Source organism: Paramormyrops kingsleyae, chromosome 5 (genome assembly GCF_048594095.1).
Source record: "Paramormyrops kingsleyae isolate MSU_618 chromosome 5, PKINGS_0.4, whole genome shotgun sequence".
Classification (NCBI taxonomy): domain Eukaryota; kingdom Metazoa; phylum Chordata; class Actinopteri; order Osteoglossiformes; family Mormyridae; genus Paramormyrops; species Paramormyrops kingsleyae.
The window spans coordinates 3,070,265-3,098,263 of NC_132801.1; the positions used below are offsets into that span (position 1 = coordinate 3,070,265).

Here is a 27,999-nt window from a genome sequence, read left to right on the forward strand (position 1 = left end):
AATAAAATTGTGCCACATATTCTTTTGGCATAATTAAGGAGACCTACAAAAACTAGGAACATTTTTTCCACTTTAGGGTCTGGGAAAATTAGATTAATGATGAGCATAAACATTTGGGGGAAAAACAGTCGTAAAGACATTTTGTATGCAAACTGTGCTTGTAATTAAAACTGAAGCCAGTTAACTCCCAGTCTTGGCAGAGTATAACTCTCAGGTTGTGTAATATGAGTTTGAGGAGACCTTGACCAGAGAGTAAACTTCACATATCTTCCGGTCACCGCCCTTTGTCTGCTGTGAATGGACAGTGGAAAAAGAATTTTTTTTTTGCAAAGCAGAGGATCTACAAATGAGAGCAAAACAAGGTGCGTGCCAGCAAAGTGGCTTCTAAGGTCAGCGTGATGAGTCATAACTACGCTCTCGTCCAAGGGCCTCCTGTTTGTTTGTTGGACAAGCTGACTCTATATGGACCCGCCCTCAAGTCTGGGAGGAAAAGGAGCGGGTCTGGGTGGCGGCGGGCTGGGAGGAAGAGGAGAGGGCCTGGGTGTTGGCGGGCTGGGAGGAAGAGAAGCGGGCCTGGGTGGTGACAGACTGGGAGGAAAAGGAGCAGGCCTGGAGGAAGAGGAGCGGGCCTGGGTGGTGGCAGGCCGGGAGGAAGAGGAGCGGGTCTGGGTGGTGACAGACTGGGAGGAAAAGGAGCAGGCCTGGAGGAAGAGGAGCGGGTCTGGGTGGTGACAGACGGAGGAAAAGGAGCAGGCCGGGAGGAAGAGCAGCGGGTCTGGGTGGTGACAGACTGGGAGGAAAAGGAGCAGGCCTGGAGGAAGAGGAGTGGGCCTGGGTGGCAGCAGGCCGGGAGGAAGAGGAGCGGACCTGGGTGGCCGCAGGCCGGGAGGAAGAGGAGCAGGCCTGGGTGGCCGCAGGCCGGGAGGAAGAGGAGCGGACCTGGGTGACGACGGGCCGGGAGAAGCCAGACTCCCACCATCTGCAGGGTAAGAATGTCTTGAATGCAGTGGGTCCAAGCTAAGTATGCAGGTGGTATGGTGGTTAAGTAACCACACTTAAAAGAACTGCTCCCTACTCTTGTAACCCTGCACAAGGCTGGGGAATGTAGCCGGAATCACCCCAGCAGGTATGCAGCTGTCTGAGCCAGGCTGGTCCCTCTGAGTAGGAACAGCCAGACAACACAAAAGAAGCTCTGTTAAGGTACCCACAAATATTCAAATGTTTGCCCAGACCTGGCCTGGTTTTTATATATACACTCTTTATTTAGCTCTTGAATAGGCTGTGATCTTGTAATAGATACAGAATAGCCATTCCTTCGGGGTCACAGGGAGTTCTGGTTTTCACCATTTCTCTGCTTCTGCTTGCTTTGCTGAAATCGGCAGTGGGACAATAAAAAAGGTTTAACTAGGGAGATGCTGCTCCAGCAGGAGGGGCGACGCCGGGGAGCCACGCTGACCCTAACAGCAGGGCTATTCAGTCCAGCGTTTGTCTGCTTTTACCATGAGAACACAGTCACTGACCACTGGTACCAGTGACAACTTGCTTCATGGGCCCAGCTCCTTGCTGTAATTTCCCCAACCTGCGCACATGGCTACTGGGAAATGTCCCACCCCAGCTGGGCCAGATCTGGGAGGGACTGGGGTGTGGAGCAAGAAATGCAGCCCCAGGTAGCCTGGCAGACCATTGGAGCGGCAGTGCTGTAAGGACTATGATTCTTTGTGCAAGGGTCCAAATCACAGCACCGGACATTTCTGTATATGCCCCAGTAGGTCCATCACTTACAAGAATGTAAGTCAATTTGGATTTTTAAAGGGCTGAGAAAATATACAATTCTGTGATACTTTTTTAAATACGATTTATAGACCTGATTCATGTCTATTGGCATCAGTGGCAGATATGACTGGCAAGTATCCACTGACTGAGTGGAGCACGCTCTGTTGATTTAGGGTCTCTGTTCGTAATAACATGTTACTATTACATACTGTAGCACCACATATCATCGGACCCTGACAACCAAACCACAAATTTAATGCTGCTAACAACGACAACAACAATAAACTTTACGAGGACTGTCCATTCCCAGATACCATTCCAATGCGCTACAGTGGCCAGAGACCAGAGGAACGGGCTCCCCCTAGTGGCACATCCGGATGGTGTAGCAGCCATTCAATGGCTCACCTGAGTAAACAAACACACTGGACATTTCTTGGGGCTCAGATATTGCAGTTATGTTATTACATTTTACTAATTGACACCACATTGACTATATTCATTATAAGTAGAGAAATGACAATGCTGACATCGATTGTGTTTTAAATCGGTACGTCGCCGATACATTTTTCTAAGAGGGTTTCACTTCTGTCAGTCTGTCCTTGTTTTTCAACGCATACAAATGTCATTGTTTCATCAAATCCTCTATTGGTCCTGCAGTTTTTCCCCCACATTCCATCCTGATAGGTCTGTATATCCAACTGTTAGCCAATGCATAGAGTTAAGGGGAGAAGGGGCACCGTCGACGCTTCGATCTAATCGGAAGCGATCACGATCCGCTGTCTGACGCCTCGGGTAATGGGATCCCCAGCGCGGTCTGGGTGTGGCCCTGCAGCTGCTGCTTCGCCTGTTCCACCTGCTCTTGAGTGCAGCAGTCCATCAGGAAGACGATGGCCAAATTTCGCAATCGAGGGCTCCGGGAAAGCGAGAAGCGCAGCATGCACTGCAGCACCGCGTCGCAGGAGGCGAGTGGGCGCGTATCGGTGACAGCCAGGTTCATCAGCGTGCCAATGGCCGACAGCACAGTCTCTTCACGCCGACTAGACAGGCAGCCCGTCACCAGCTCCACGCCCCCGCTCTGCACGATCTGGTCACAACAGTCGCGGTCCGCACTGAGGTTGCACAAGCCTCCTGCGGGCCACGCAATAGAAGCAAATTAACAGGCATAAAATGAGCAAAATCAGGCATCGGAAACCCAAGGGCAAACCTCCTGGCACATGCTAAAGGTACTGCACAAAATCGTATTTCAAACACGCGGAGGTTAATGACATTTGGAAATGATCATCAATGGCTGCCCCAGTAATGATAACCGTCGTAGTTTTATCCTCACGCACCAATGCCAAACTCCACCAGGTTGTCGCTCTCCTCCGTCAACATGTCCAGAAAAAGTTCGGTCACTTGCAGCCTCTTGAGATCCTCCACATTCCTTGGATCATATGAGAAATTGGCCAGGTTCGCTAGAACCTGTTCTCTGGCTTCTATAAAGGAGTCAGAGGAAAGTGATTTATTAGAAATATACCAGTAAACAGTGAATGCACTCACTGACGTCAGGCACAGAACGATGGTCTTGTACCAAGTAACTTTAACCATTAAATAACAGTTTTGCGTGCGCTGCTACGGTCATACTCGAAAACCAAAAAATCAAAGTGACGCACCTTCACTATCGGTGTCCTGGAACTCGGTGACCAGCGCCTGTAAGTATTCAGAGCGATCCGACGCCGAGAAACGGCGCCGTCGCGACATTTTCCGGACTGGATTTAGCCTGTCACACAGGAAGGCAGCTTGTGGTCATTCTATGTTACCATTAACTCTGCTGAATTGCCTCTAAAAGAGCCGAACCGAACCGCACGGCACCAACAGAACCTGCCGCTGAAGTTTTTTGCTCAATCGGTCCGTCTTGGAAACTCGTCCCTACTGCGACAAAATGAAATACATTCAGGATCCGGTTTTACTCAGCTCTTACTGATTTCCTTTTACACACTCCCCGGTCATATTCAGAATTATCGTGTTAATTTTTATATTTTCAGAATTAAATAAAACTTTAAGCAATATCTTCTACTTTGTTAAATTATTTTATCACCGTTACGTCTAATTGCGGAAATGTATTATACAAATTTATCTAAGATTATATAAAGTCATCAGCTCTATAAAAGTATTACGTGAATTATTGCATTGCTTTACAGACTTCATGTTATCCTTTTTTACAACATACTAACCTATTAGCTATTAAAACATACGGCATAAATGTTAACATTAATATATGTCTTACTTATTGCGACATTTGTTTTAGTTTAAGCTAAAAAGAAATGGCGGGTGTTAAATGGAAATGAGCATGAGTTCCGGGGAACATGTTTTTGTGACGCCGGAAATGAAATAAAATCACACCCACAGCGCTGCAACAGGTACACTGCTTGGGGTCAGGGCTCTTGGCGCTTGTGCGTACGTGACCGAAGGAGTGTACACTTCAGACAAGCTAAGTAATGAACATTTAAATTTCATTTCAGGTGCTTAGAGATCCGCCATGAATCAGCATAAATTGTCCACCAGAAAGAGATTAAACAAACCGATTCTTTTTGGAACACTACTACTTGGACTGGCTGCTGTGTTCGTCAATAGGTGAGAAATTACCGTGCAGAATAACGGGCGCCACACTCCAGGGTGCAGTCTACTCTCGCTTTTTAAATAGTTTTTGACTGGAACAGTGGCGGACTAACTTCTTTGGGGGGCCCAGGCTCACATAAAATTGACCAATCGAGGTCATTTTGGAGCCGAAAGAGAAACGACGAGGTATTAAGGAACGTCAATAATTTGCCAAAGAACGGGAGGAGGGTATTGCGCCGGCGGATTGACCGACCAAATTTAAGATATATTATTATGGATTATAATAATTTAACCAAAATTGTTATATAGATTGTTTGGAGTAGACATTTGATCTATGTGTTTTGTAACAAAAAAGTGGAGATAAGTAGGGGGCCCTTTTAGAGTGGGGGCCCAAGGTTGTAACCCCCAGGGTTAGGGTTTTTCAGGGTTTCTTGCTCAAGGTGATGTGACTGTGTTACCAAGCACGAGATTTGAACCAAGGACCTTCTGATGACAGGGACGGAGGCCTAACCCACTGAGCTCCTAAAAGGATACCCCACCCTCCCTGTCAGGCAGTGGTGGAATGTAACAAAGTATTTGTACTTCATTACTGTACTTAAGTACATTTTTACATATCTGTACTTAAGTAAAAATAATAATGCATACTTTTTATTTTACTCCATTACATTTTGTGGCAATTATCTGTACTTTTCTGTACTACATTTCTACAATTTATGCCGTTAGTTGTTACATTTTATGAACACAATTTCCTCAAAATCTTGCATGAAAAAATAGTTAGCCTATTGCATTCTGCCGTTGTTTGCCATTTCCTACCAATCAGGTGGCTTTATTAGCTCCAATGATGGCAGAGCGCACGTCAGTTAGCAGCATGAACTGATAGACTGGCTTGATTTCAAGAAGACGAGACATTCAACATGGACCCAGAGCCAATACACATATACTGTATAGTTGCTTGTAATTATAAGGAGCAATGACATCGGTAGAGGCGTAAGTCCGTATATCTACTATTCTTTTACAAAATGGCACACCCCAGACGTTGAGACAAACCATTGTGTGAGTACTTTTATTTAAAAAAAAAAAAAAAATACTTTAAAGTAAATTTAAAAGTACTTAGTACTTTCACTTAAGTAAGATTGTTGATGTAGCACTTTTACTTTTACTTGAGTACATATTTTGCTGAATATTTGTACTTTTACTTAAGTACTAAGCTTCAGTACTTCCTCCACCACTGCTGTCGGGGAATCCCGTCTCTCGTGAGACATACTCATTACTGGACAAATAAGGAGATGGCTGTGAGAAACTTTCACATAGCATTTCTGAAAGGACATTTTTTATTTAGCAGTCTGATTCTTCAATTAATTGTATATTTGTACAGTGGTTATTATGTGAAAATATTGATAAGTTATATTGGAAGTACATAGGCACCAGTAAAACACACTGTTACACGTTTACCCTCCATCAGACAGGCGTTCTTCTCAGACGTGGCAGAGATCCGAGCTCAGGAACAGGCTCGGAACGAGGCTAAGCGGCTGGAGGTTCTCAGGAGGAGGGAGAGACAGATGGACGAGCTGGACGAGAAAAAGCATCAGACAGGCAGGTGAGGGCGTGGCGAGTGTCCCGCAGGGGGATGGGAGCGAGACCGACGACTGTGGAGATCCATCAGCTGAGGAGGATAATTATGACAGAACATCGTGCGATTGCTGTGAAAAGGACAATGTCGCTGAAGAATCAATGCAAAGGGAATCCGGGTTCAACTGAAGCTCTGTGCCACGTGTATCAATCGGTGTTGCCTAATTATCTATGTCAAATGAAGAAATACGTGTTTTTGGAAAAAGTTTGAATAAACTGAGACACCTCTGCAAAAGAAAGCACGTGCTCTTTCACGATTCGGTAACCAAGGCATGCCGCTCTGTTCTCAAGTGGCTGTATATGCAGTAAACATTTTTGTTCGTAAAAGACTACTACATTCTTTTATCGGGTTGCTTCTTTCCTTTAGACACGTTTGCTGACTTGTATTGGAATACTGCTGAAAAATTCTTGAGACACTGCTGAAATTTGTCGAGTTTCCATGGGAATTCACCCATATGCTTCATTTGACGCTTGCTGCCATTAAATCAGTGTTAAAGGAAGCAGCCGCTAGAGGGCAGCATTGGTCATATCTATCTGTATGAGCGGACACGCAGCATACGGGTATCAACAGGTGGCGTATAAGTGTGTGAAACTGCTTCGTGGTTTATCATCTCCAGAGAAGTGGCCATTTAAACTTGTGTGTATTGCGCCTACAACAGACATGTAGAAACCATAGTGCCACATCAGACACCAGGCTCAGATACCAGAATAAGACATCCCTTGCTTTTTAAATACAGTATTTTATTAACTTTTGAGCTTTACAGTATGATAGATGCACTTTAACATTGTGCACTTTTCCATTTCAATCCATGCAGAGTCTCTAATATAAATAATCCCATTACTGCTACGGCCGTATTTTACACGCGTGTTTGCATTTATACACGTGCGTGTGTGCGCACACACATCACACACAGTTATCGGACATCATATAAGCAGAGCGATAGATAGTACAGCATGTAACTTAACAGTGACTGGTCGGAGCTTTATGAACAAAATGAGGTGTCATGCAAGGGTCAGAAACCTGTTACAGGAAAATCATTCTGTGGCAGGAATGAGTGAAACTCACCCAGTGCTAGACCACAGCTGAAGGCACATAGATAACTGCAGAAATGAAACTGGGAGGTGAAGGAATCAAAGGTGACATTAATAAAAGAGCCCAGAGTGACGCCCTTTACATTACGGTGAATTCACTTATAGGGTCACACTCCCAACATCTTTGGTCTGAACAGGCAGATCAGTTATCTGGACAGTCTCCATTGCGAAAGCAACGAATACCAGAGACGCACAGGACCACAAAGCGGTCTGCACAGGACCACAAAGCGGTCTGCGAACATCTGTGGAGCAGGATAGTGGGGGGCAGCCACACTCTGGAAAGGCTTTTCCTGTGAGCCCTGTGAGGCCGGAGATCCGCCCCCACCCTCGTAGACAGTGATGCGTCTTACTGAGGCTCACCCCTAATTTCAGACCACCAAGGTGTAAAACCATACAGAATAAGGCAGCCCCCACCCCCTCCCACCACGCAGTGGTAAACCAAACAACAGAAACAGAAACTGCGTGCAACAAAAGTGCAGTTTACAGCGCAAACCAGGAACAGTGTGCGCGAGAGCATTAGCGTGGTCGACATACACATAGTGTACACACATGCAATCCCGTGTGGGGGGGCCCAGGGACGGGTATGGGGGGGCAGGGGAGAGGAGCCCCTGCTTCAGTTTTCCATCTCCTTAACTGCGCTTGTCCCGTGAGGTTCTGTGGTATCTGAGGGGGGCCCTTCATCACACGCTGAGAGGCAGCAGGCCGGGGGGCGACGCTGAGTGGGGAGCCGCTTTCATGGCTGCCAGGGGGCCGGCTTCCAGTCTGTTCATTGGCCTGCACAGCACAGCGTGGGGGGGGGGGTTACGGCACAGACTCCCCATGCCTAAATGAAGCTCAGCACACTTTACATCCAGACACTAAAGAGGCAATCAGACTCTAAAGCGACCAAGACACACCTGCATGATCAAGCTAAAGGGGCTGGTTGTGGGTGCACTGCTCATGCGCGGGTGCTGCCGCTGGGCCTCGACACGCCGCCGCCGAGCCTTCAACGCACCGCCTCGATACGCCGCCGACAGGCTTCGGAGCTCTGCCTCGACACGCCGCCGACGAGCCTTCAACTCACCGCCTCGATACGCCGCTGACGGGTGTCGCAGCTACGCCTCGACACGCCGCCAACAGGCCTCAGCACGTCGCCTCGATACGCCGCCGACGGGCTTCGCAGCTCCGCCTCGACACGCCACCGACGAGCCTTCAACGCACCGCCTCGATACGCCACCAACGGGCCTCAGCCCGTCGCCTCGACATGCCGCCAATGGGCCTTGAAGCTCCTCCTTGACATGCTGCCTAAACACGTTGCCAATTGGCCATTACACGGCCATGACGCACCGCCAATGGGTCTTTACACACCACTGATGCTGTTTATACGAGGGGAAGCCTGTCTGAATGCACTACCAGCCACGGTCATACACAGTGGGCACGTTGAGACACACTTACTAACATAGTGGCCTGAGCCAGCCTCCATATGTCCATCCCACATTCCCAGCCCTGTCTTGGTCCCTGCTGACCCAGCCTGCTTCATACTGAGACCGTTCCTCAGCACCCTAACTGCTTTTGGGCGATGCTCCTGCATGGAGGGTCTCCAAGGATTCCATGGGCTCGCTGTGGATCAGGATCAGCATCCCCCGCACTCACCCCTAGCCTGTCCGGCTTCTCTGGGAGGGGTATCAGGCTTTTTCAGGTGGGTTTTTCCTGAGAGCTCCTAATGAATAGGCAGGCTGGACTCCACAACCACACCAGAATAGGGCAGATCTGTCAGCCTACTGCTAGCCTAGTACTGATACTGTAGGTCTGATCATTTTCAAGGCCTTGGCTGTGTCCGAAGTCAGGGGCAGCATCCTTTTAAGGCTATTATCAAAGGCCGACTGCATCACATCGGCGTGACCATGCTGTCCCATTTCGAAGGCTCCTTCAAATGCGGTCGAAAAGTATATTCGTTTGCTAGGTGTGAAGGATGCACCCAAAGGATCTTTTACAGCCCAACATATCCCAATATTCATTGCGCAGAGGTAAAGTGGGCGTGTCCAGGCTGGGCGATGGAGGTGACGCTTTGTGATTAAAGGGCAGGAACAGCGTATGACACAAATAGGAAATTATCCGTAGGCCAGCCCATACCATGTGACAACGCTTTCTGTTTGACCACTGAAGAACAGCCTGCAAAGGGTACCCCCCCCTGAATGCAGCCCCTGAATTCGGACACAGCCATTTTGCTAGGAAGAGGCCCCGCAGCATCCGTCCACACCATGCAGCTGTCCCTGGGGTGACACGATTCAAGCAGCAGACAGACCCTCTCCCAGAGCAGTGTTAGGTAGCTTAGATATGCTCTACCACCCAGGCCATTAGTACAGATTACTGCATCTACCCTAAAGACTGCGGAACCCAGCTCTACTCCGCATGCACGGATGGCGTTGGTGGGACATTTACCGAGAACAAGTGCTGGGAAAAAGACCTTCTCCTTCCTGCTGGGAGAGAGACAGGGTGAAACAGGCTTTGGCACTACGAGGCCCTCATGTTAATTACAAGGTCACAGCTAGGGGAGGGGGCACCCATTACCATTGGGGGCTGGAACAGAATGGCCGTGGTATGGAAGATGTGTGTGTCAGGTGGTGGGGGGGGGGATTCACTCACGCTTTGTCGAAGTAGGTGGTGTGGATGGGGTGCGAGAACTTGGTGGCGTTGCCATTGGGCATGCTGGTGCTCCCTGCCATATAGCTCCGCTTCGCTGCCTGGTCCTTGGCGAAGTTCCGACACGCCGCCAGCTTGGACTCCAGCGCCTGGAGGGATGGACAGGGCGACACAGGGCGCCCCCTACAGCTCACATCCTGTCACACATCTTATGTCCTAGTGGACTGATGAACAGACTAAAGAGGTGGATGTTTCAGTAACTGTATAGAACAGAATTCAGTTTTCTCTATTACGGCTGATAATTCAGGTAGGTAACCAACTACCAGCAAATCTGGAGGAATATTACACATCTAATTATGACCATCAATCTCTTCTTCAACTGAGAGAAATGCCCATCGCACTCACCCCTACTTTCCGCAGGAGATCACCGACTATATTGAGAGCTGATACTCTGGCCGATGACGTTAACGGTGAGTTATTGCAGCCATTGGTGAGCACTAGGAGCAAGAAAACTGTCATCATCATCATCATCACCATCATCATGGACACAGACCTCATTTCCGCCAACGTGGAGCCAGTGCTAGAGCTGGGCTCATTCTCACTCTGTGCCTTTTGAAAACTGGCCTGCGTTTCCACTGGCTTCAAAAATGACCGGAACGAAAACGTTACATAGACGAACGTGAGAGTAAAGTCCTCCGATGTGAACGGTCCCCTTGCGCCTTGTTCTATATACAATATTGTTTCTTATGAGGCCAATAATAACGTCAATCAGCATTAATAATTCACTGCGATTGTTCTAAAAACAATGGGTATGTAACATTCTTGATTTATAATAAAAAAAAATTCATTTTATGCAACTGATTTGACGAATACGTAACCTGATTACTATTAGCTACACAAATCCTTTATACGATGCTTTTACAAATATTTTTATTGCTGCTGTGAATGTTGCAGTTAGTAGGTTTAGTAGCCAGTGCCGCATCCACTGACGTTATGGTTCCAGACCAGCTTTTCTGTGGTGCCGTGCTGGAGCTATCACGTTCTGCCCCAGGGCCAGTTTTTTGCCATGGAAACGCATGTAACCAGCTCCGGATTGGGAAAAAGCCCGGCACCAGCACCACAATGTTGGATACTGGGTAACAGAGCACTGGGGGAGGGGCTTAAGAGGCACCCGCTAGCTTAAGTACTTCAGCATCGAGAAACATCAGGCTGAGTGCAGACCTGTGCTGCTGGTGAAGACACTGTCCATGTTCTTGCAGAGGGGCGTGGCCGGCAGCGACAGCGAGGCCTGGACGCCAGAGTCTGTCTTGTCACTGTCAGGCGTGGGCGAGCTGGGAGCCGACATGCGCGTGTCGGTCTGTCGCTCGCGTACAGCCAGCTCCTGACGCAGGTCTGCAGGATGGACGGGGGGACATCAGCCTGCCAGCAAGCTAACATGACGCATCACGACGTCTGTGGGCGTCACAGGCCATAACATTCTGAAGCAGAAATGAGTGTTTCCAAGTGTCCACCGGCTCCCTCAGGGAGTCACATGACCAGGAGGGCCCTCGTCACATCGGTCTACAGTACGAGAGACCAATAAACACAAAGCTGCCTGGCAATCATGTCAGATGGAGCGTGCATGCGGGTGGTCAGCGTGCGCCTCAGCTCTGAGGCGGCCCGTCGCTATAGCAGTGCTGCGTCACGCCTCGGTGCCTCAGCTACCTCTGGCCTCATCTTTCAGTCTCTGCACAGACACCAGCAGGGACTCCTTCTCGTCCAGCTCGCTCTCCAGAAAGGCATTCCTCTCGATGGCCTGGTTCAGCCGCTGCTCAAAGTCCTCCAGTGAGACAATCGTCGCCCTGGATGCCCGGAAGGAAGACCTCTCAGAGATCATGTGACATGCCACGGAGCACTGAGCTCAAGCTACAGCCCACTCTACTCGGGGCGAGAAACAGAATCATACACATAACACTACACTGCCCTGGAGCTGCCAATATCCGGCTGAGCCGGTCAGAGCGGGCCTCCCCAGAACCTCCCCCAGGATTCCCAGCCAGAATGGCAGAGCCCGGCCTGACCTCTTGGCCCTCTCCAGGTCGTCGTTGGCCTGCTCCAGCTCCCGCACGTATTTATGCAGCTGCTCCTTGATGCCTTGCGTCTGGCCCAGTTTGTCCTCCAACACGGAGATCTGCTTGTAGCTCTGGGCGTACTGCTGCTCCAGCTTCTCCTGAAGGGGAGTACAGAGGGCAGTGAGGGTGGGAGTACAGCTCGGAAGGTAAACAATGCCGCCTGCCCCCAGATCACGAGGGAGACATGTGTATGTCCTAGTGTGGCACTGAGAGTGCCCCCCCTCCCCCCACCCCAGTTAGCTTGAAGGCCTTTTAAAGCCCGACTGACACCAGCCCAGGATCTTCACCACTCCCTTCCTCTGGTTTACGCTCCCATTGCACTTAATGTTCCAGGCCCAGTCACGCTATTGTCATCACTGTGCGACTTTCAGTGTTGAAGCAAACATAGGAAGAAAAGTGTCATCACTGTGCGACTTTCAGTGTTGAAGCAAACATAGGAAGAAAAGTGTCATCACTGTGCGACTTTCAGTGTTGAAGCAAACATAGGAAGAAAAGTGCCATCGCACAGCACAATGGAGTTCATGATTAAGGTCCTTAATTTGTGGCTTATTCTGAGTGGCTTTCGGTGGATGACACAGCCCTCTATAGACTTAAACTATGAAATGCATCTTGCTGCACGAATAAGGCGGCTTTTATGGAGGCATCTGACACTGAGGGAGGAGGTTGGCAGCTTTTGTGTGTCACATCCAGTTGTTCCTGGATACCGTCAGTCCAGATTTCCAGTAAACACTGCACTCCTGTCCAGTACAACACGATCACACTAGTGAAACGCGCTCGGGAACGGTATGGACTGGCTAGTGCGGGTAGATCCTAAGTCTGGCAGCTTGCTATTGCAGTACCTGTCCACCGGGTGGCAGCACATCCTACCTTCAGGGCCTCAGCCTCGCTCTTCAGCCTCTGGTTCTCTGTCTGCAGGTCTCGTATCCGGTGCTCTGCCTGGCCGAGCTGGGCCTCCAGCTCAGCTTCAAGCTCCCGACTGCCCTCCTGGAACTCTAGCAGCTCCTCCTGGGCCTCCTGGTAACTATGGGGAGTCAGGGGGGGGGGCAGAGAGAGAGCCAGCCCGTCGTCAGAGAAGAGCGATTACAGTATGGAACATGGACGAGGTGAGGCAGTGACCAAATCAAGCGCCCTGAATCTGCACACAGGCCACATTCCACATCCCATCCCTCCTAAAACAGCCCATCACTCACGGGGCCTAAGCCCACCAAGGATGTGGCTGTGCGTCCTTCTCTGGACAGACACTGGCTGATCTGGTTCAGGCTGCTGTACTGGACCCAGTAAGAGTCCCGGGCTTTATGCAGACTGTCAGATTGTGTGCAAAGCATTATGGGACACTAAATACCAGGTTTGTTTACTGCGGGAGGGCCGTACTGCAGCTGGAGTCTGTACGCAGCCTGCAGACGGCTAATTAGAGAGCAGCTATAAAAAGCAGGCGTGTGACAGAAGGCGGAAGGGCTGGCGGACCAGAGAGCTGGGGCACCTTGGAGCTGCTGGGGCGGAAGGCGGTGGGGGGCCCATCACACGGCGCTTAAAATGCACAGGGGAGCAGGACCGGCCTCTAACAAGCATCAGCGGCACGCTATAAACCGCTACACTGCTCACTCCAAAGCTCCAGTCTGCGTGCATGTATGCGCACGCGCGCACACGCGCGCACACACACACACACACACACACACACACACACGCGCACGCACACAACCTTCAGCCTTTCACTGAAATGAGTCTCCAGTACCCTCCCCTCATGCACTGTTGGAGCCCAAAGTGTGGACAACAGTTAGAACTGCTTAAGGTATCTGCTGGGATGTTTGTACAGATGAGGGTTGATCTCAACCCTGGTCCAGTCAGTCACATGACTAATTTGTGTTGAGGTCCCCCAACAGCCCCCCCCCCCCACACACACACACACACACACACACACACACACACACACACGGGGGGGGTCATCTTGTTTCAGATTAGCTTCACATTTCGCAAGGCCACTCAAACCCACTGAACTACAGATAGACTTCAAAGCCCCCCGCCTCTTAAAGAGAAACAGAGGAATCAGATTTCTAGAGACAGACTCAAAGGACTTGCAAAGAGAACTCCTTCACGGCACCGACACGGGTCAATAACACAAGCTTACCGACACAGAGCTTGGGCCAGTTGGTGTGACCTCTCAATCGAGGACAACCGATCGCCTAAGGTCACACAGAGGAACGTAACCCCTCCTCTACATCAACAGCCAGCACAAGACCACAGACGGGAACAGGCCTGAGGCCTTTATACAAAATCCGGGGCTTTGTGACAAGGTTCCTGCCAACTCATGGTGGAACCACAGTCCTCAAGAGACAATGGCAGAGTGGGGGGGGGGGGGTCTCCGAGTGGCTGCTGGGATCAGCTGCATGATTCTGTACTCTTAGGACATTGACCAGCTCCTCAATCATCAGGCTTATCAAAAAGATGAAGAAACAGTCTGTTGGTGTGTGTCTGCAGGCCGCAGGGTCTGACTTACCTCTGCATGTTCTGGTGGGAGAGGGCCTTCCAGTACTCAATCTCCTCATCTTTGCAGGAAAATTTCGGTACAATCTCGGTGTCCATGGTTGGCAAACCTGTGAGCATTTGACAGTTAAGCTCCAACACGCAAATGTATGCACATGCATGGCTGGACACAAGCACAGGCTTCTAGAAGAGCAGACTCATGGATGTGTATGCAGCTCTCCTTGCCCAACAACCTGAGGTCGTCCTCAGCTGACAGACACCCAGCCTTCCCCTGGAGCTACATTTAGCCATTGCCCCCCACCTGACCTTGTGTCACAGAGACATCATGTCCCAGGGACAGGAAAAGTTGTTGTCCATATGACCCCAAGAGGCAGGACTAACGCACCCCCCCCTTCCTATGCTGTCACAGCCTCAAAGCTGACATGTGCTGACTTTAACCGATCTATTTTTAAACACAAGCAACACCTGCCCCACTCAGAAGCAGACATGCAAATTCAAAACTGCACTTCATTCTGTCAATAAAGAGAGAGAGAGGGGGAGAAGGAGCAAGCGAGAGACAAAAAGAGGGCGAGAGAGGGAGCAAGCGAGAGACAGAGAGAGAGAAGGTGAGAGAGGGAGAGGGAATGAGAGAGAGAGGGCGAGAGAGGGCGGGAGAGTGAGTAAGTTTCCACTTTGGAGGTGAAAGGTGAGTTGTGCAGCCAAGCAAATCAGCGACAGGAAGGTCATTTTGGCTACGCCGACACGGGACCTGCAGAGCTAATGTCAGGCCCTGCTCTGCACAGAGGAGGCAAAGCAGAGCCACGCTTCACCCTCTCCTGCTGCTCACCTGGTAGGTGGTACCCAGCACACTTTGCTTTGGAGGTGCCGCACAACACATGTGGCCGTCGATCCCTATATCTAAGGAAAGTTACAGGACCAAACTCCGACGCCTTTCTGCTTGCTAGCAGAGCCGCTGCCTCAGACGCAGGGTATGCTGCCCCCCTCCCCGCAGCTGCAGACTCCAGCCGCTCGCATCCTCATGCTGTAATGGGGGGCCTCCCCGCCCCTCCCCGCCCTTCGCATTGAACACTTCGGCTTGGACATCTGCCTTGCCCCTGGGCCTGGTCCCCAGTGAGCTTCAGCACGGGACCGCAGAATGAATCAATGCCCTCCAAGCAGCTAAGACACACGAGGGCCACGTCCTCCCCCAAGCCACGCTTCAGATTACAGTCTTACGGATTCTACCTGGAGCACAAGATGAGGGGATCAGAGGAAATAAACTAATCAAGAGCGTTGATTACTCTCAGACTCGGCTGCAGAAGCGTGCTCACAGAGGCCTCGCCGTGGTGGCGGTGAGGGCAACATGACATTCCTGTCACCAAAGAATGGTTGAATCAGCACGTGGGAAGGGATGACAGGCCAATGATGTCATTGTGTACACTCACTGCACCACGCAGAACACCACCCTGAACAAAGACGACAATCTCACACCCAGGAGCATGACAGAGCAGTACCCATACCACCACAGAGACAGGCAGGTGTAACCTTGTGCCGGGACACCAGTCACATGACCTTGTCCGCGGTGTCTCGTGTTCCGACATTCCTGCACGCACTTCTCACATTCCTGCACACATGCAGGAGACACTCACAGGGTTACTGCTCACAGAGAGAAACCTCACTGCAGGAGCTGTGTCAGAAGCAAGAACAATAAAATAGCAGGAAACAAGGAGCAATCACAGGTCATCCAGGGGATGAAGCCAGAAATGTGGATACATGCCATCTGATCCATACCACCTGGGCCAGAGCTAGGAACTCGAGTAACGGACTTGGACATAGAGCCTAAATCAGGGCATTGAACCATGCAGTTATGGTAATTGCCTCTACAAGGCAGCATGCAGAGCGTAAACAGTCATTTTTAAAATCAAAAATGATGACACCCCCCGAAAGGACAGTGCCAGGGACCATTAATCACATTAACTTTTTGATGCATGCTGTGAACTGGGCCTGCAGCCAAAACTATCACACATTATATTTGCCCTTTACCCCATGAGCACGTTCTCATCACAGCCCTGCAAACCCTCAGGTAAGGCGGCTTGGTTTTCCGAAATCAGACACACACCCTGCCCCACCCATCCATAGAGAGGCTGGCTTCCAGACCTCAGGGGGAGGCGTGGCCAATGGCATCATGTCTCACAGCTTACAGGAGTTTCCAAAATAAGAATCTGCATGCATGTATATCCATGTATGTCGATTTCTCAGACTTTTCAGCAGTTAAACATTTGTATGGGTGGAGCTGGGAGTCATTAACTGCTTTAAACTTAACAGGAAGAGTCTACAAATACAAAAATGCAAACCTACTGGGTGGTTAAAGATCCAAACTGGTTTGTGCACAAAGAAGCCAGTAAAATGAAAGAAACTTCCTTCATTCACACACGCATAGAGAGCCTGGATTACGGGGGCTCCATTTGCGATACATGATAAGCAACAACAAAAGTAACAAAACCAAGTCTCCTTCACAAGGGATCTTCCTGTACCTCACACCAAAGGACAAAGAAATGGTTTCAATTACAATGCCTCAAAGAAAAAATTACAGCAAGGTTTGATTGTTATCTAAATTTCACGATACACTCATGATCCAGAGGCAATTTGTGTATTCAAATGTCAGCAATTTATACTTTTAACACAAAAGCAACTCAAAGGAATCTCTGAAAACGCATGAGGTGTCTTCAGTCTCACAGTCTACACATGTATGGCCAGCCCGTCTTGGTGTACGGCCCACACAGCACGGAACCAGCCCAGCTGTCTCGGCCCTGACGCGCAGATAAGAGCTACAGTACTGTGGGCCATGCATGTGTCCAACAGAAACGTGTGTTTAATCTATCCGGCTGGTTTTGGCTAGTGAGTAGACATAGTGATGTCTGTACAGCACATGACTTTGCTCCCCCGCACAGTGATTCACAGCAGGGGTGGCAATGCATGTGTGGGTCCTGCGATTGGTGCCAGGTCAACTGCGGGGGTCGTGCAGCTGCACTTCTGTGCAAAGCACTAAATCTGAAGTGCTCCACTTAACATGCTTTTCAGTGGCGGTGGGGAGCACAAGCCAAAGAAAATTATGTTCAATATCTGAAATCATAATTTGGTCCTATAATGCTTTGAGATAAGCTTGGAGGTGAATCCTGGCAAATCTAATGACACTGCATGACTGACTAGTAAACTAGGCTGAATCCTTCACAGCGACAACCTCTTCACAGTACAGTAAAGAAGAGAAGATGGAAACACACCCAACACAAGACAAGCAGCAGTCTTCACAAATATCCACAATTCAACACATGAAAGCTTAAGTACAAAACCTGTGTTAAATAAGCAGCTCAGCTGTGTGTTTAAATCACTTGAAGATGACCTGTAACATCTGTGTAAAGCCCTTTGATACCCGTTACCTGCCCCAGCAGCAACGTCCTGAGTGCGTGTGTGTGTGTGTGTCCTGCTGGACTAGTGTATTCGGTTACTGCAGAGTAGGCACACAAAAACGCGTCTTAAGGGAAGGTCACATTACAGCAACTGCAACAAAGGCATTTTCAGGCAGGCTGAACTTCAACTAATGTTAAGGATACTGAATGCAAATGGGAAGGTAAGGCTATGCTTACAGCCATGACTGGCGTGTCCTGAATCTCCCCTCTGACCACCACTCTGTACGAGTGGCTATTAAGCATCTCGTGGCACATATATGAGGCAACCAAGTAGCACACCATCTGGATAAACACTCAAGGACAGTGTGAAAACCCACACGTGCCACTCAACATGGCTGAAGCCAAAAAGGGCACAGGTTGACATGGGGAGAAAATAACACTACAGTGGCAGCTCAGAGGGAGGGGGGCAACTAACCATTCCGACACTGCATCCAGACCTGAGGCAGCAACACCAGCACTGTGGTTATGGGTACATTTCTCTTTCTGCTTTCCCAGTTCTGCCATGCGCCAAACCACTGGAATGAGAGGAATTAAACTATGGATCTGTCACCATGGAGCTTGCATCGATAAATAATCCACCACTGCAGCCACCATTCATTTCCAAATTAAGGCAACACAACACAGACTCCTCTGCCACTATGCCCATGAAATAGTGGAAAAAAAGAGAAAACAACAGTGACTGATTCCTCAGTGACATTCATACTGCTGAAGAAAGGAGCAGAAAGAGCCAGTCACGGGGCTAGCTACCAGACACACAGCTCTGACATCCGCCCGTGAAACACCAAGGCAATGACAAAAGGGGTCTGTGCCACAGGGCCTACGATCCATTTCCTGTTCTGCTCTCATAAACTCAACTGACTGAATACAAGAATCTCAGCTCCTGGCGGCCGGATGTCACTGAGGGTTGCCAATAAGACTGAGAAGCCACCCATACATCTGGACGTACGGAACACTGCTGGATCAGCAAAAAACAAGCCTCACCAAAAGCCTAAGTGTCGGGGTCGGTAAACAAGGCATAGCTTAACAAAAGGGAGTCACACTGAAGCTCGATCGCTTTGCATATCATTCCTCAGGCTTACTGTAGAAGAACAACACAACTCATCAAAAATTCATCATTGTCATGTTTGGATTTCTGAAAAAGATCTTACTGCTTGCTGCAGATTAAATAAAAAAACATCCAGTGGATATATCCTAGTCCAGTCTTATTCTTTTTGACAGAAATACAGATTCACAGGAAACAATATTAGATACTAATTTAAGGTGGCATTCTAAATTGTAAATATTATAACACAAATATTAACAGTCTGACACGCCTTCATCTGATGTGAGGGCGTAATTTTCTTTCAAACAGAGAGCTTGTCTTCTGTACTGGTAATGCCAATTTTAATAGACACTGAGTTAAAATTAATTTTTTTTTGTTGATTTTCTTTTAGTGAGGGGAGAATACTCATGTATGTTCTTTATTTCAATAAGAAAAGTTTTTTCAAAAGTTGTTAAAGGTTAATAAATCTTTACATTTATAATGAAATCCTCACTCTTCCAGTTAAGAGTGAATGAAACAAATGAAGCTCAAATCTGAATTAAAAATTCCCGGTCTTCACAGATACGGATTAAAGACATTTAAACTGCGTCTTATATACAATGAAAAGGCAGACAAACCTAGAGTCCCAACAGCAGCACAATCAGCTCGAATCATCCGCAGGAAAACTGACTTCGGTCCACTTTCTCTCACACGCTGAATGATAACGTCAAAGCAAGCTGGTTCCGTCACTTTTTCCCCCACTGTTGATTTAGAAAGGGAAATCAAGGCTTGTCTCCTCATTTACTTAAACTTTCACAGCACCCATCACCACTGTTGGCACCTAGAGTTTTAAAAACGCATAAACCAGTACACCTTGTTAAAAGACACTTGGTCCGTAACGGTTTGCTAACAGGAACCAGCTTGTGTCAAATAAAACTGTTTAACGGCAATAAAAAATACTCGTCGGTCTGCAGAAATACTGATAGCACACTGCAGGACAAAATCTGGTTCCGTCAACATGATACTGCTTTAGATTTCTTTAGAAAGAGGAAATAGAAGCTTTGACCTCGATCTCCGTATTCAGCAATGCAAAATCCACTTAACGTGCCAGTAAACTTGAGCGTTCTGTTCACTGGAGCAGTAAGTACCATAGGTGTAGCCCCAGAAACATGCGCGGCGTTACCGGCTCGATAGGTGCAGCCCTGGGGTGGCAGACTCACGCCCCGGCGCGTCATGCGCCACTGTGTGATGTCGTACACACCACACACGGGAATGACTGTCAGAGGCTTCCAGTACTTACTCGAAACTAAACGGTAAACAGTCTGTCCGGGAAAACTGGGGATCTCCGCCTGTCCCTTAATTAGGACCTTAGGAGTGGGAGCAGCACAGGCAGTCCGCCGAGACGGGGTTCGAAAACCCGGCGGCAGCCAAGAGCCCAGCCGCCTCTACCGGATATCTATATTTTTTAATCTCCTAACTTTTACGGCGAAGTTCTGGATAACTACCTAACCAACTCAGTCTCAGTCCCCGATTCGAAATAGCCCCTGTCCGGCTGAGCTACCGAGCAGACGAAAGCCGCATCAAAATATGAGTTTTCCAGTTTAAGTAAAAGTTCGGCGGCCAAAAAAAAAAAACGAACCCTGAACCGACCGAGGACTATGACACGTCGAACCGCGCCTGCACCGAGCCCGTTCACCGTTCCCTCACCGAGGTGAAAAACGCAGCATCAGATATCGGCTTTTCTCTTCGGGGCTTTACCTTCGAGTGAACGCGGGGCAGGGACGTGGCCGAGCCGCTACCTCATAATTTCCGAGCCGCTTTGCCTCCCGCACCGCTGCTCCCTCATCCGCAGTCCACACTTCTGAGCCCGAAAGCCGGCGAACACTGTTCGTGAGACCGGCGCGCGTCGTTTCCGGCACGCGATGACGTCGCTCGCTCCGGATTCCCAAAATATCCAGATGACGTAATCGCACGCCCACAGCCCTTTGGCCAGGAGCGCTCGGGAAATTACCGAAAGTTGCGATTTTGTGGCGTCGCCCATGTAACCTACTAATTATTTTAATTTTCCATTATTATATCGCTCTCACGAATGTTACGACGCCTTGTTCTGCGATTATTAAATATGGGGCTGATGGCCTAACTTTTTAATTAGCTTGATAGATTACCTGTAAAAACACCCAACTACTGAAAACGCGGAGTATTTCAATGTAAAACCGTTAATGTGTCAAAATAATTAAGCACTGTATTTTGCTAATTTTATTTCATTAGTCAAACTTATAGAAATAGTCACAGTATTAAACTGATTCACAATCGTTTGGGAACAAACCCATAATCATTCAGCTATGTCAAGGGTCACATAAAAATACATCCGACAATGACCAAGGTAAGCGATTAAAGGATGGCTAAAAATAAATTGTTTGCCGTTTTATTATAAGTAAATCAGCACTATTTTTTTACCTTGCATGAAATTTTTGAGCGCCATTATTTGCGAGCTTCATAATGAATCGCTAGGACTGAAAAGCAGTACCGTTCTGCATTTGTAGTTAAGTCTCGTTTTGGCACCTACTACTGGCGAGAATATATAATTCTGTGTGTGGGAAGAAGTTCGTAAAAGAAAGAAAATCGTACAATAATGAGGAAATCCATCCATCCATCCTTTTTTCAACCCCCGCCTGTCCTGTGCAGGGTCGCAGGAGTCCGGATCCTTTCGATAGCGCAAAATAAGTTTAAATGATAGTTGTTGTTCAGTGGCCAAAAAGCTAACCACGCGTTTGTCATTCGGGGGTTTTCTGCTTTGTCTTAGAGGACGTTCCAGTTAAAGGCGCCTTAAGTCTGAATACGCCCCCTCCCCGTGCTGCAGTGTTGATGCTGACATGTTCAGCTCGGCGAAGGCATTACGGCGACACCGGCCCGCAGCACTTAAAAGGGAATTAAAGGCAAGACGGTGGGCAGTGTCGGATCGATGAGCGCCAGCGATGGTCCGGGCCAAAGCGTCGGGCGCTTTCAGAGGCTTCACTGGGGAGCCATTGGGAGAAGTGCGGCCAGCACCGAAAAGGTTTCATGACTTTTAATTAAGAAGGCGATCAGGGCTTCATAAGTTCCAAGCGCAGGAAAGACTCCTGCTCCATCGCCTTGAGCCGGGATGCCGCAGACGGAGGGGGACGCCCTGGCCGAGTGCCCGGTTTGCTACGAGGTCCTACACGCCGATTTGCGGACGCTCAGCTGTGGGCACGTTTTCTGCCACGACTGCTTGGCGAGGACGCTGCTCAGCGGGGCAAGACAGGGAGCAGTCACCCGGAAAAGCATCACCTGTCCGGTGTGCAGACACCTGACCTTCATTTCCGAACTGGCCGGGGGTAAAGGCACAGATTACAGCCAGGTTATAGAGGTGCCCCCCATTTCGGTCGCTTGCCGGGAGGACCAGCTCGGGAACTACGTGCTCCCCTGCACATGGCTCCCCGGGGTTTTTACCCGGACCAGAGCGGTCACCCCCATCCAGGCTCCGCAGATCTTCACCATCAGCGGAGAGGGCCGACCCATGCAGGACGGGGACCAGGTCAGCGTGGCGAGCGCGGCCGGCGAGCCGCTCACCCGGCGTGGGCGCCCCGCAAACCGCCTGAGCGCCTGCGGCGTCCTGTCGCTGCTGCTCGTCCTCACGTCCCTGGCTGTGGCTTCAGCGATTTTGCGCTGGATTCTGCTGGAGCACTCTTAACTTACTTTGCTGGAATGGGTACGCAGACGTTTTTGAAGGCTGGGAAAATATTATTCATGATAATTGAAGCGTTCCGCTCCGTTGAGTGTATTTTAAGGTAAAATGCAGTGCTGGAGACTTGCTTCGTGTTATTTCTTTGGAGTGTGTAATTCGACCACTGATCTTGTAATCTTATAGTGTAAAAGTGTTTAAAATTGTAAATGGTACCAAATGCCAAAACCTTTTTTTAACCTTTTTAGATTTCCACTTAATCTTGATACGATCTCTGTGAAATGCACAGTATTATGATTCAAAGTGTCCGCACCACAACGATGTGGAGAGATTTTATGCTGTAATTTAAAAAAAATTCTTAATAAACTTTTGAAACGATTTTTAATGTTCTATGCCAAGATAATGACTAGTTACCCTGCAAGCCAGACCATCGAAAGCAGTTAGAAGATGGATGGAAGGTAATGGGTTAGTATTTCTCAAGTTATGAACAAAATGAAGCCTGTTGATATTTTTGGAAAACGCAGGATCTTTTTTGTCTGTTAAATATATTCGGAGTATATCATTCCTAAAAACGAGGTGACGGCACCTTTCCCACGGGGACGAATGTGACAGTTGAACGGAAAAATGATTCCTGAGCCTGCAGTGGCAGAATCGTAAGCAAAGCCCAGTGTACGCAGTGATAGCACACTGTAGTCCCGCATGTATCGTTATGAAAACACAACCCGGTGGTTTATCTGACGCACATTCCTGCTGCTGCTCCTTTAAGCCCCCCCCCCCCGAACTGTTGCCCGGTAACAAGCCCAAACAGCCACACTGGTCATGGCGTCCGCACTGCACAAAGTTTGGAGGCTTCCTTCAGATGGTGGGAGCCTGGTCTTTGACGAGAGGGAGACTCTGCTCACGCAGGTGCTGGACTCGGGCAGGGCTTATAGAAAGGTTTGTATTGTGACCCTTGACCTTTGCTCCACATGTGATGCCTTATAAATTCAGCAGAACACACACGCACAATGGCTGACACGTCACTCCGGTGTGTTTGGGGAATGAGGTTGGTTGTAAAAGGCAAGAAGAGCCATCACTGATTGACGTTGACTATATGTAATATAATACTCTAGAAAGCTCCTCTTCAGTTACCCAAACTCCTGGCCCGTCTGTGAACCTCTAGAGCCTGATTTTGCTTTCACATTCAAATCCGCTCGGCTCTCCCCTGAGAGAGAACGTGCTGTGTAGTCATGGCGACTCAGCCCTGCCGGCTGCCAATATGCAAGCACGTCCAGGATGCTGGTGAACAGAGCCAGCGTCAGGGTAAACTCAATACCCCCCCCACCCCGGGGGTGAGATTCTCCCCCTGCAAATGGGGCGGAGTGTGTTTGGATCTGGGATTTGCTGTCGGCTGTCTGTGTGGCCCTGCTATGGCACCGGTGGGTCTCCAGGATATGGTGTTAAACACAGACAGCCTGTCCTGCAGCCATGAGAGTGGATGACTCTTCTAAGAACCTAGGCAGTCCAGAAGAAAATGTTGGGACCAGCCTCTTCCACCGCCTTTGGGCCCAGAGGATGGTGATGCGTTCCCAGGAGGAGATGGTCAGTACATTGATGGGCTTTTCCCTTCGGCTCCTTCATATAGTCGGCCAATTTCAGCACCTTACGATATCGGTCTCAGGTCAAGACGTTTCTATAAAGGCACATTACCTTGGTCATGCTGTGAAGTCGCCATTTGGAAAGTTAGGACTGGACCGGGAGCAGAAGTAGGACCGACCTTGGAAGATGGTGAATGGTGACCTTGAGTGAAGTGGTCCTAGGAGATATTCACAGAAACGCCCCCCCCCCCGACCGCGCTGTTTATATATTTGGAGGTGCAGCTAGAATGTTGATGCTGGCGGTAACGACATGACCTGCCCCATTTTCGGCAGACTTTTCCAGGTAACGTGCCGCTGTCTTGTTGACAGCACACAGCGTCTGTTTGTGCTGGGGGTGTGGGGGTGTGGGGGTGATCTCTATGGGCAGAACCTGGTTTTCAGGTCCGCTGCTAGGAACCTGCTTTCGTGTGTGGGGGTGTCGAGTTACGGCAGCGGTCACTGAGAATAGGAGGCAGTGTGTGGGATTGTGTAGGTGCTCACATTGGGGGGGAGGACAGGGGTTCAGGCTATTGTTTTACCTGTCACCTGTAACTTCACTCGTTATACTCCCCCCCCCCCAGAAGTTCCTGTTGCACCGGCTGGTGGTGGCCTCTGGCATCTCTGCGAGCCTCGCCGACAGGATGGAGCTGGAAGGTAGGCCAGATCGGAGCCGCCTGAAAGCACCATCCCAGAATCCTCTTTGTCTGCGAAGGGGGCTCAGGTTCAGGACACCGTTTTGGGCTTCCTGTGAAAATGCTGCCCTGCTAGTGTTATATTCGGATGGCAGTTCTGCCCCTAACAAACATGGAGTCCTCTGGTCAGGCCGAAACCGTGTGCATTGTGGGCCACCTTTCCGTGCTCGCAGGGACTTGAGGTGACACCAGGAGTGTCGCTGATGCCCCTTCCTGCAGTAGGGGGTGGTGCACAGACGTCCCATTTGTTGATGACATTGAGCAGTTCACCTGGGACCCATTTAAGCCACACCTCCACTCCCCGTGCGGGGAATAAACCCGGTGCTCATACTGTCCTGGCCACGCCCCCTTTCCCTCAGCCCACTGGGAGACCCTGTGCCACAGAGTCCAGCGCCGTCACCATGGAGACGTGGTTACCGGGCTGCTCCTCCTCTACCCGACCTGCGCGCTTCACATTGTCGAGGTAACCGGAAAGACGTGTATTTTCTTCAGCGAGGGTTTGTTTGCTTGGTTAACGTACCTTTGCATCCCCCCCCCGCAGATCGTTGCTGATCCTCTATAAATAATGGCCTCACTGTGTAAGGTCTAAACATGTAAACACACAGCATCTCTCTCTCCCCCCCCCCCACCTTGTGTCCCCAGTGCTCCAGCGAAGCCCTGGTCACCGTCCTGCAGGACCTGGGGGGTGTGCACACACCAGAGCACAGGTGGCTCCTCTATCCCCCAATTCGAAGTAGAGTTAGGCCAGAAAGGTTGCCAGCTGACATCTGGGATCCTGCTGTTGTACCTTTTACAATGGCCCTTTTTGCGTTACTACAAGGTTCCACAATTCCGGTCCTGGAGGGCCAGTCTGTGACACAGTCTGCAGATTTCCCTGCTCAAACACGCCTACTGAGCCTAGCAATTGGCTGGTGAGCTGTGCTCCAGACCGCCCCCCCCCCCCAGGACTGGAACTAGGGACCCCTGCTTTACTAGCTTGTAGGATTGTCTATAAAAAGATCTCCAAAAAGTTGTTCAAGCTGAATAATTCCTTTGGATAATATTTAAACTGAGAGCTGTGGACACCTCTCAGCTCTGAGTGACTGGACCTCGATGCTCATTGGCTCAGTGTCTTTCTTGTGAAGTCATTCATTAAAAAGCATTTTTCCTTCCCTTTCTGGATCAAACACACATGTCCAACCCACTGTGCATGTGGTCTGGGTCTCCTGGCTGCCTCGTGGTCCTGCAGCCCCCCCACCGCGGACGCCAGGGTCCTGGCGGTGTCACATGACCTGCCGGCACGGCTCTTCCTGCAGTGGAGCTGCAAGACGCTGCCTCCGGCGGCTCGGACGCTGGCCGGAGGCTCGGAGCGGGAGCCCACAGAGAAGCTGGTCCCAGATGCTCTGGAGCAGCTGGTGCAGCTGGGACAGCACATGCTCAAGCTGCCCAAGGTGGGATTTCCTGTCCTGAGTCAAACCTGCATTCTGTACATCACCCTGTGTAGGTCCTGGGTTACTGTGGCATGTCAATTATTCCAAGAGATGTATGTGATATATTTAAAATGCACACAGTCGATACAATTCTCACAAGCAATACATTACACCAGCGGCAAGCTTAAGTGTTTGCTTAGACCAAAAGCCACCTTAAGCTCGAACTAATAAACCAGGTGACCTTATGTGTGAGATGAGAACCAAGACCCCCATAAGTGCAAACGGAGGACCCAGGTGGCCTTAAGCGTTTTGCGGTAAGTTTTGGGACAGTTCAGTGGTTTCAGCTTGCAGGTCAGTCCCCTAGGTGAGCAGCAGAGAGCAGACATGCCTCTGTGAATAGCTGATGTAGCTCCCCAACATTCAGTGTTTTTAATTGATCACACAAGGGGTCAAAGGTCGCCATGGATGCTGCTCTGGACCAGGTGCCAGAGCTGATGGTCCCGCAGGGTGTGGTGGAGGAGCTGCTGAGGAGAGAGGAGCTTCTCACGCCCCAGCAGTACCTGGAGGTCTACCACTCCCCACTCAACGCGATGGGGGACTCCGGTAGGGTATCGGCTGAGGGTCACACACACCCACTCAGACCACCTTAAATAGTGTGTCACACAGACCAGTGTGCAGTGCCTGTGTGACACACACACACACACACACGCATGCATGCAGGCCTTCGCTAACCACACACGTTCTGTTTTTTTCTGAAGGACACATCTTCAGTAGCGACTCGCCCACCACAGTGTAACTGTGAGCAAAGGCTGAAGGTCAAAGGTAAATTGCCTACGTGATGTGGGATGTTAGCTCTATGGGGCCACCTGCAGGCTGCTCCATCTGGATCTGGATCTTCTGCAATAACGTAGTTCTGCTCTGCCTTCCCCTCAAGGTGTGTGCGTCATGTGTGCTCCAGGTTCTGCGGGCACCAAGGTTTCTGTGTCGCTGGCTGCAGCTCTGCTGACACCTTGTGGCGGTGGTGGGTACTACAGCCCTGACAACTGCGAGAGAGCCATTGGGACTTATAACGTCTGCCTGAACGTCAGAGACACATTTATAGTTATATACTGTAATATAATAATGACATTGATTATGATGAGAATATTAGCGTTAAACATAGTACCACTTATTTTTCTTGCTTCATTGAGTTGTTGCTGATTAACCATTGGCGAGGGAATGCAGTTTATCTATGAATGCAGAGTAAAGTACAGGAAATGATCACACGTCTCTGTAGTCCTTTCTCTTATTAGTTCACATGAAGGTAACGGACAGTTCTTCATCCCGTTATACGGCTGGGAGTCATACTGTGGTACGTAAGGGCCAGCAGCACAGTTAACCCCCGTCAGGACTGCAGGTCTGTCTCCCTGACATACTGACTTTAAGGTGACCCACGACGCACATGCCAAGCAAACACGGAGCTCTGGAAGGAAAGGCAGCTGAAAGACACCATACACCTTTTTAGAAATGAGCTTTAATCAACATTCTAATAAGGACCGATGGAGTGGTACACAGAGGCTGGGCCGTGGGCGTGTCGGGGGGGGGGGGGGTCAGGGGTGTCAGAGGTACCCCCACCACTCAGCACCCCAGGGTATAGTACAGAGGATCCCCCGAAATAGCCCCCAACAAAGGACAGAGCAGCGTCCAGACTGAGCACCTGTACAGTCCCAGCATGCACCTCACTGTTACGTACAGCATCTACAGAGAGATCTTGTGACCCGTGCTTTCAGTTTCTGGTGCAGAAGGAGGGGCGGGGGCTTGTATGCAGGT

General features: G+C 49.7%; 3 protein-coding genes and 1 long non-coding RNA gene across 16 annotated transcripts; 2 read left to right on the forward strand and 2 right to left on the reverse strand.

The window, feature by feature from the left end:
• Positions 1–1,221: 1,221 nt before the first annotated feature.
• armc7 (armadillo repeat containing 7) lies at positions 1,222–4,068 on the reverse strand. Its single transcript, XM_023794202.2, has 3 exons — positions 3,426–4,068; positions 3,105–3,248; positions 1,222–2,901 (listed from the first exon to the last, which is right to left on the reverse strand). Exons 1-3 carry the CDS (start codon positions 3,511–3,513, stop codon positions 2,540–2,542), a joined length of 594 nt encoding a protein of 197 aa, XP_023649970.1. The 5' UTR covers positions 3,514–4,068; the 3' UTR covers positions 1,222–2,539.
• Positions 4,069–4,178: 110 nt separating this feature from the next.
• Positions 4,179–6,327, forward strand: LOC111834658 (uncharacterized). The gene is made up of 2 exons (XR_011991663.1): positions 4,179–4,386; positions 5,834–6,327. It is a non-coding gene; the product is annotated as an uncharacterized lncRNA (long non-coding RNA).
• A 393-nt stretch (positions 6,328–6,720) lies between these two features.
• Positions 6,721–21,534, reverse strand: LOC111834647 (nuclear distribution protein nudE-like 1-B). Of its 10 annotated transcripts, none has more exons than XM_023794191.2 (11): positions 20,529–20,665; positions 19,409–19,531; positions 18,165–18,264; positions 14,317–14,413; positions 12,690–12,843; positions 11,772–11,920; positions 11,419–11,555; positions 10,936–11,106; positions 10,120–10,211; positions 9,718–9,863; positions 6,721–7,866 (listed from the first exon to the last, which is right to left on the reverse strand). In XM_023794191.2, the coding sequence occupies exons 3-11, from the start codon at positions 18,178–18,180 to the stop codon at positions 7,773–7,775; spliced, it is 1,056 nt and encodes a 351-aa protein (XP_023649959.2). In that variant the 5' UTR covers positions 18,181–18,264; positions 19,409–19,531; positions 20,529–20,665; the 3' UTR covers positions 6,721–7,772. The 10 variants fall into 10 exon arrangements, with proteins under 10 accessions (XP_023649959.2, XP_023649952.1, XP_023649953.2 ...); XM_023794184.2 differs by lacking the exons at positions 18,165–18,264; positions 20,529–20,665 and adding exons at positions 9,514–9,548; positions 19,837–19,976; XM_023794185.2 differs by lacking the exons at positions 18,165–18,264; positions 20,529–20,665 and adding an exon at positions 21,228–21,267.
• tex47 (testis expressed 47) lies at positions 20,729–27,442 on the forward strand. 4 transcript variants are annotated; one of them, XM_023794200.2, is made up of 8 exons: positions 20,729–21,153; positions 24,671–24,743; positions 25,141–25,244; positions 25,424–25,488; positions 26,010–26,211; positions 26,637–26,793; positions 26,949–27,012; positions 27,125–27,442. In XM_023794200.2, the coding sequence occupies exons 1-7, from the start codon at positions 21,145–21,147 to the stop codon at positions 26,984–26,986; spliced, it is 648 nt and encodes a 215-aa protein (XP_023649968.2). In that variant the 5' UTR covers positions 20,729–21,144; the 3' UTR covers positions 26,987–27,012; positions 27,125–27,442. The 4 variants fall into 4 exon arrangements, with proteins under 4 accessions (XP_023649968.2, XP_023649969.1, XP_023649966.2 ...); XM_023794198.2 differs by lacking the exon at positions 20,729–21,153 and adding an exon at positions 23,277–23,409; XM_023794199.2 differs by lacking the exon at positions 20,729–21,153 and adding an exon at positions 23,696–24,054.
• The last annotated feature ends 557 nt before the right edge of the window (positions 27,443–27,999 follow it).

What these genes read in the sequence shown, in the direction of transcription:
- armc7 (XM_023794202.2), bottom strand. Translation starts at nt 3,513, where the DNA reads ATGTCGCGACGGCGCCGTTTCTCGGCGTCGGATCGCTCTGAATACTTA. An exon ending in CCAGGACACCGATAGTGAAG is followed by an intron (nt 3,249 to 3,425) that starts GTGCGTCACTTT and finishes ACTCCTTTATAG; the next exon opens with AAGCCAGAGAACAGGTTCTA. An exon ending in CCTGGTGGAGTTTGGCATTG is followed by an intron (nt 2,902 to 3,104) that starts GTGCGTGAGGAT and finishes CGTGGCCCGCAG; the next exon opens with GAGGCTTGTGCAACCTCAGT.
- LOC111834647 (XM_023794183.2), bottom strand. Translation starts at nt 19,921, where the DNA reads ATGGTACTTACTGCTCCAGTGAACAGAACGCTCAAGTTTACTGGCACG. An exon ending in GACCTGGAGAGGGCCAAGAG is followed by an intron (nt 11,556 to 11,771) that starts GTCAGGCCGGGC and finishes CCGGGCATCCAG; the next exon opens with GGCGACGATTGTCTCACTGG. An exon ending in ACCACCTACTTCGACAAAGC is followed by an intron (nt 7,867 to 9,717) that starts GTGAGTGAATCC and finishes TGTGCTGTGCAG; the next exon opens with GCCAATGAACAGACTGGAAG.
- tex47 (XM_023794198.2), top strand. Translation starts at nt 23,293, where the DNA reads ATGGCGTCCGCACTGCACAAAGTTTGGAGGCTTCCTTCAGATGGTGGG. An exon ending in CGACAGGATGGAGCTGGAAG is followed by an intron (nt 24,744 to 25,140) that starts GTAGGCCAGATC and finishes CCTTTCCCTCAG; the next exon opens with CCCACTGGGAGACCCTGTGC. An exon ending in ACATGCTCAAGCTGCCCAAG is followed by an intron (nt 26,212 to 26,636) that starts GTGGGATTTCCT and finishes TGATCACACAAG; the next exon opens with GGGTCAAAGGTCGCCATGGA.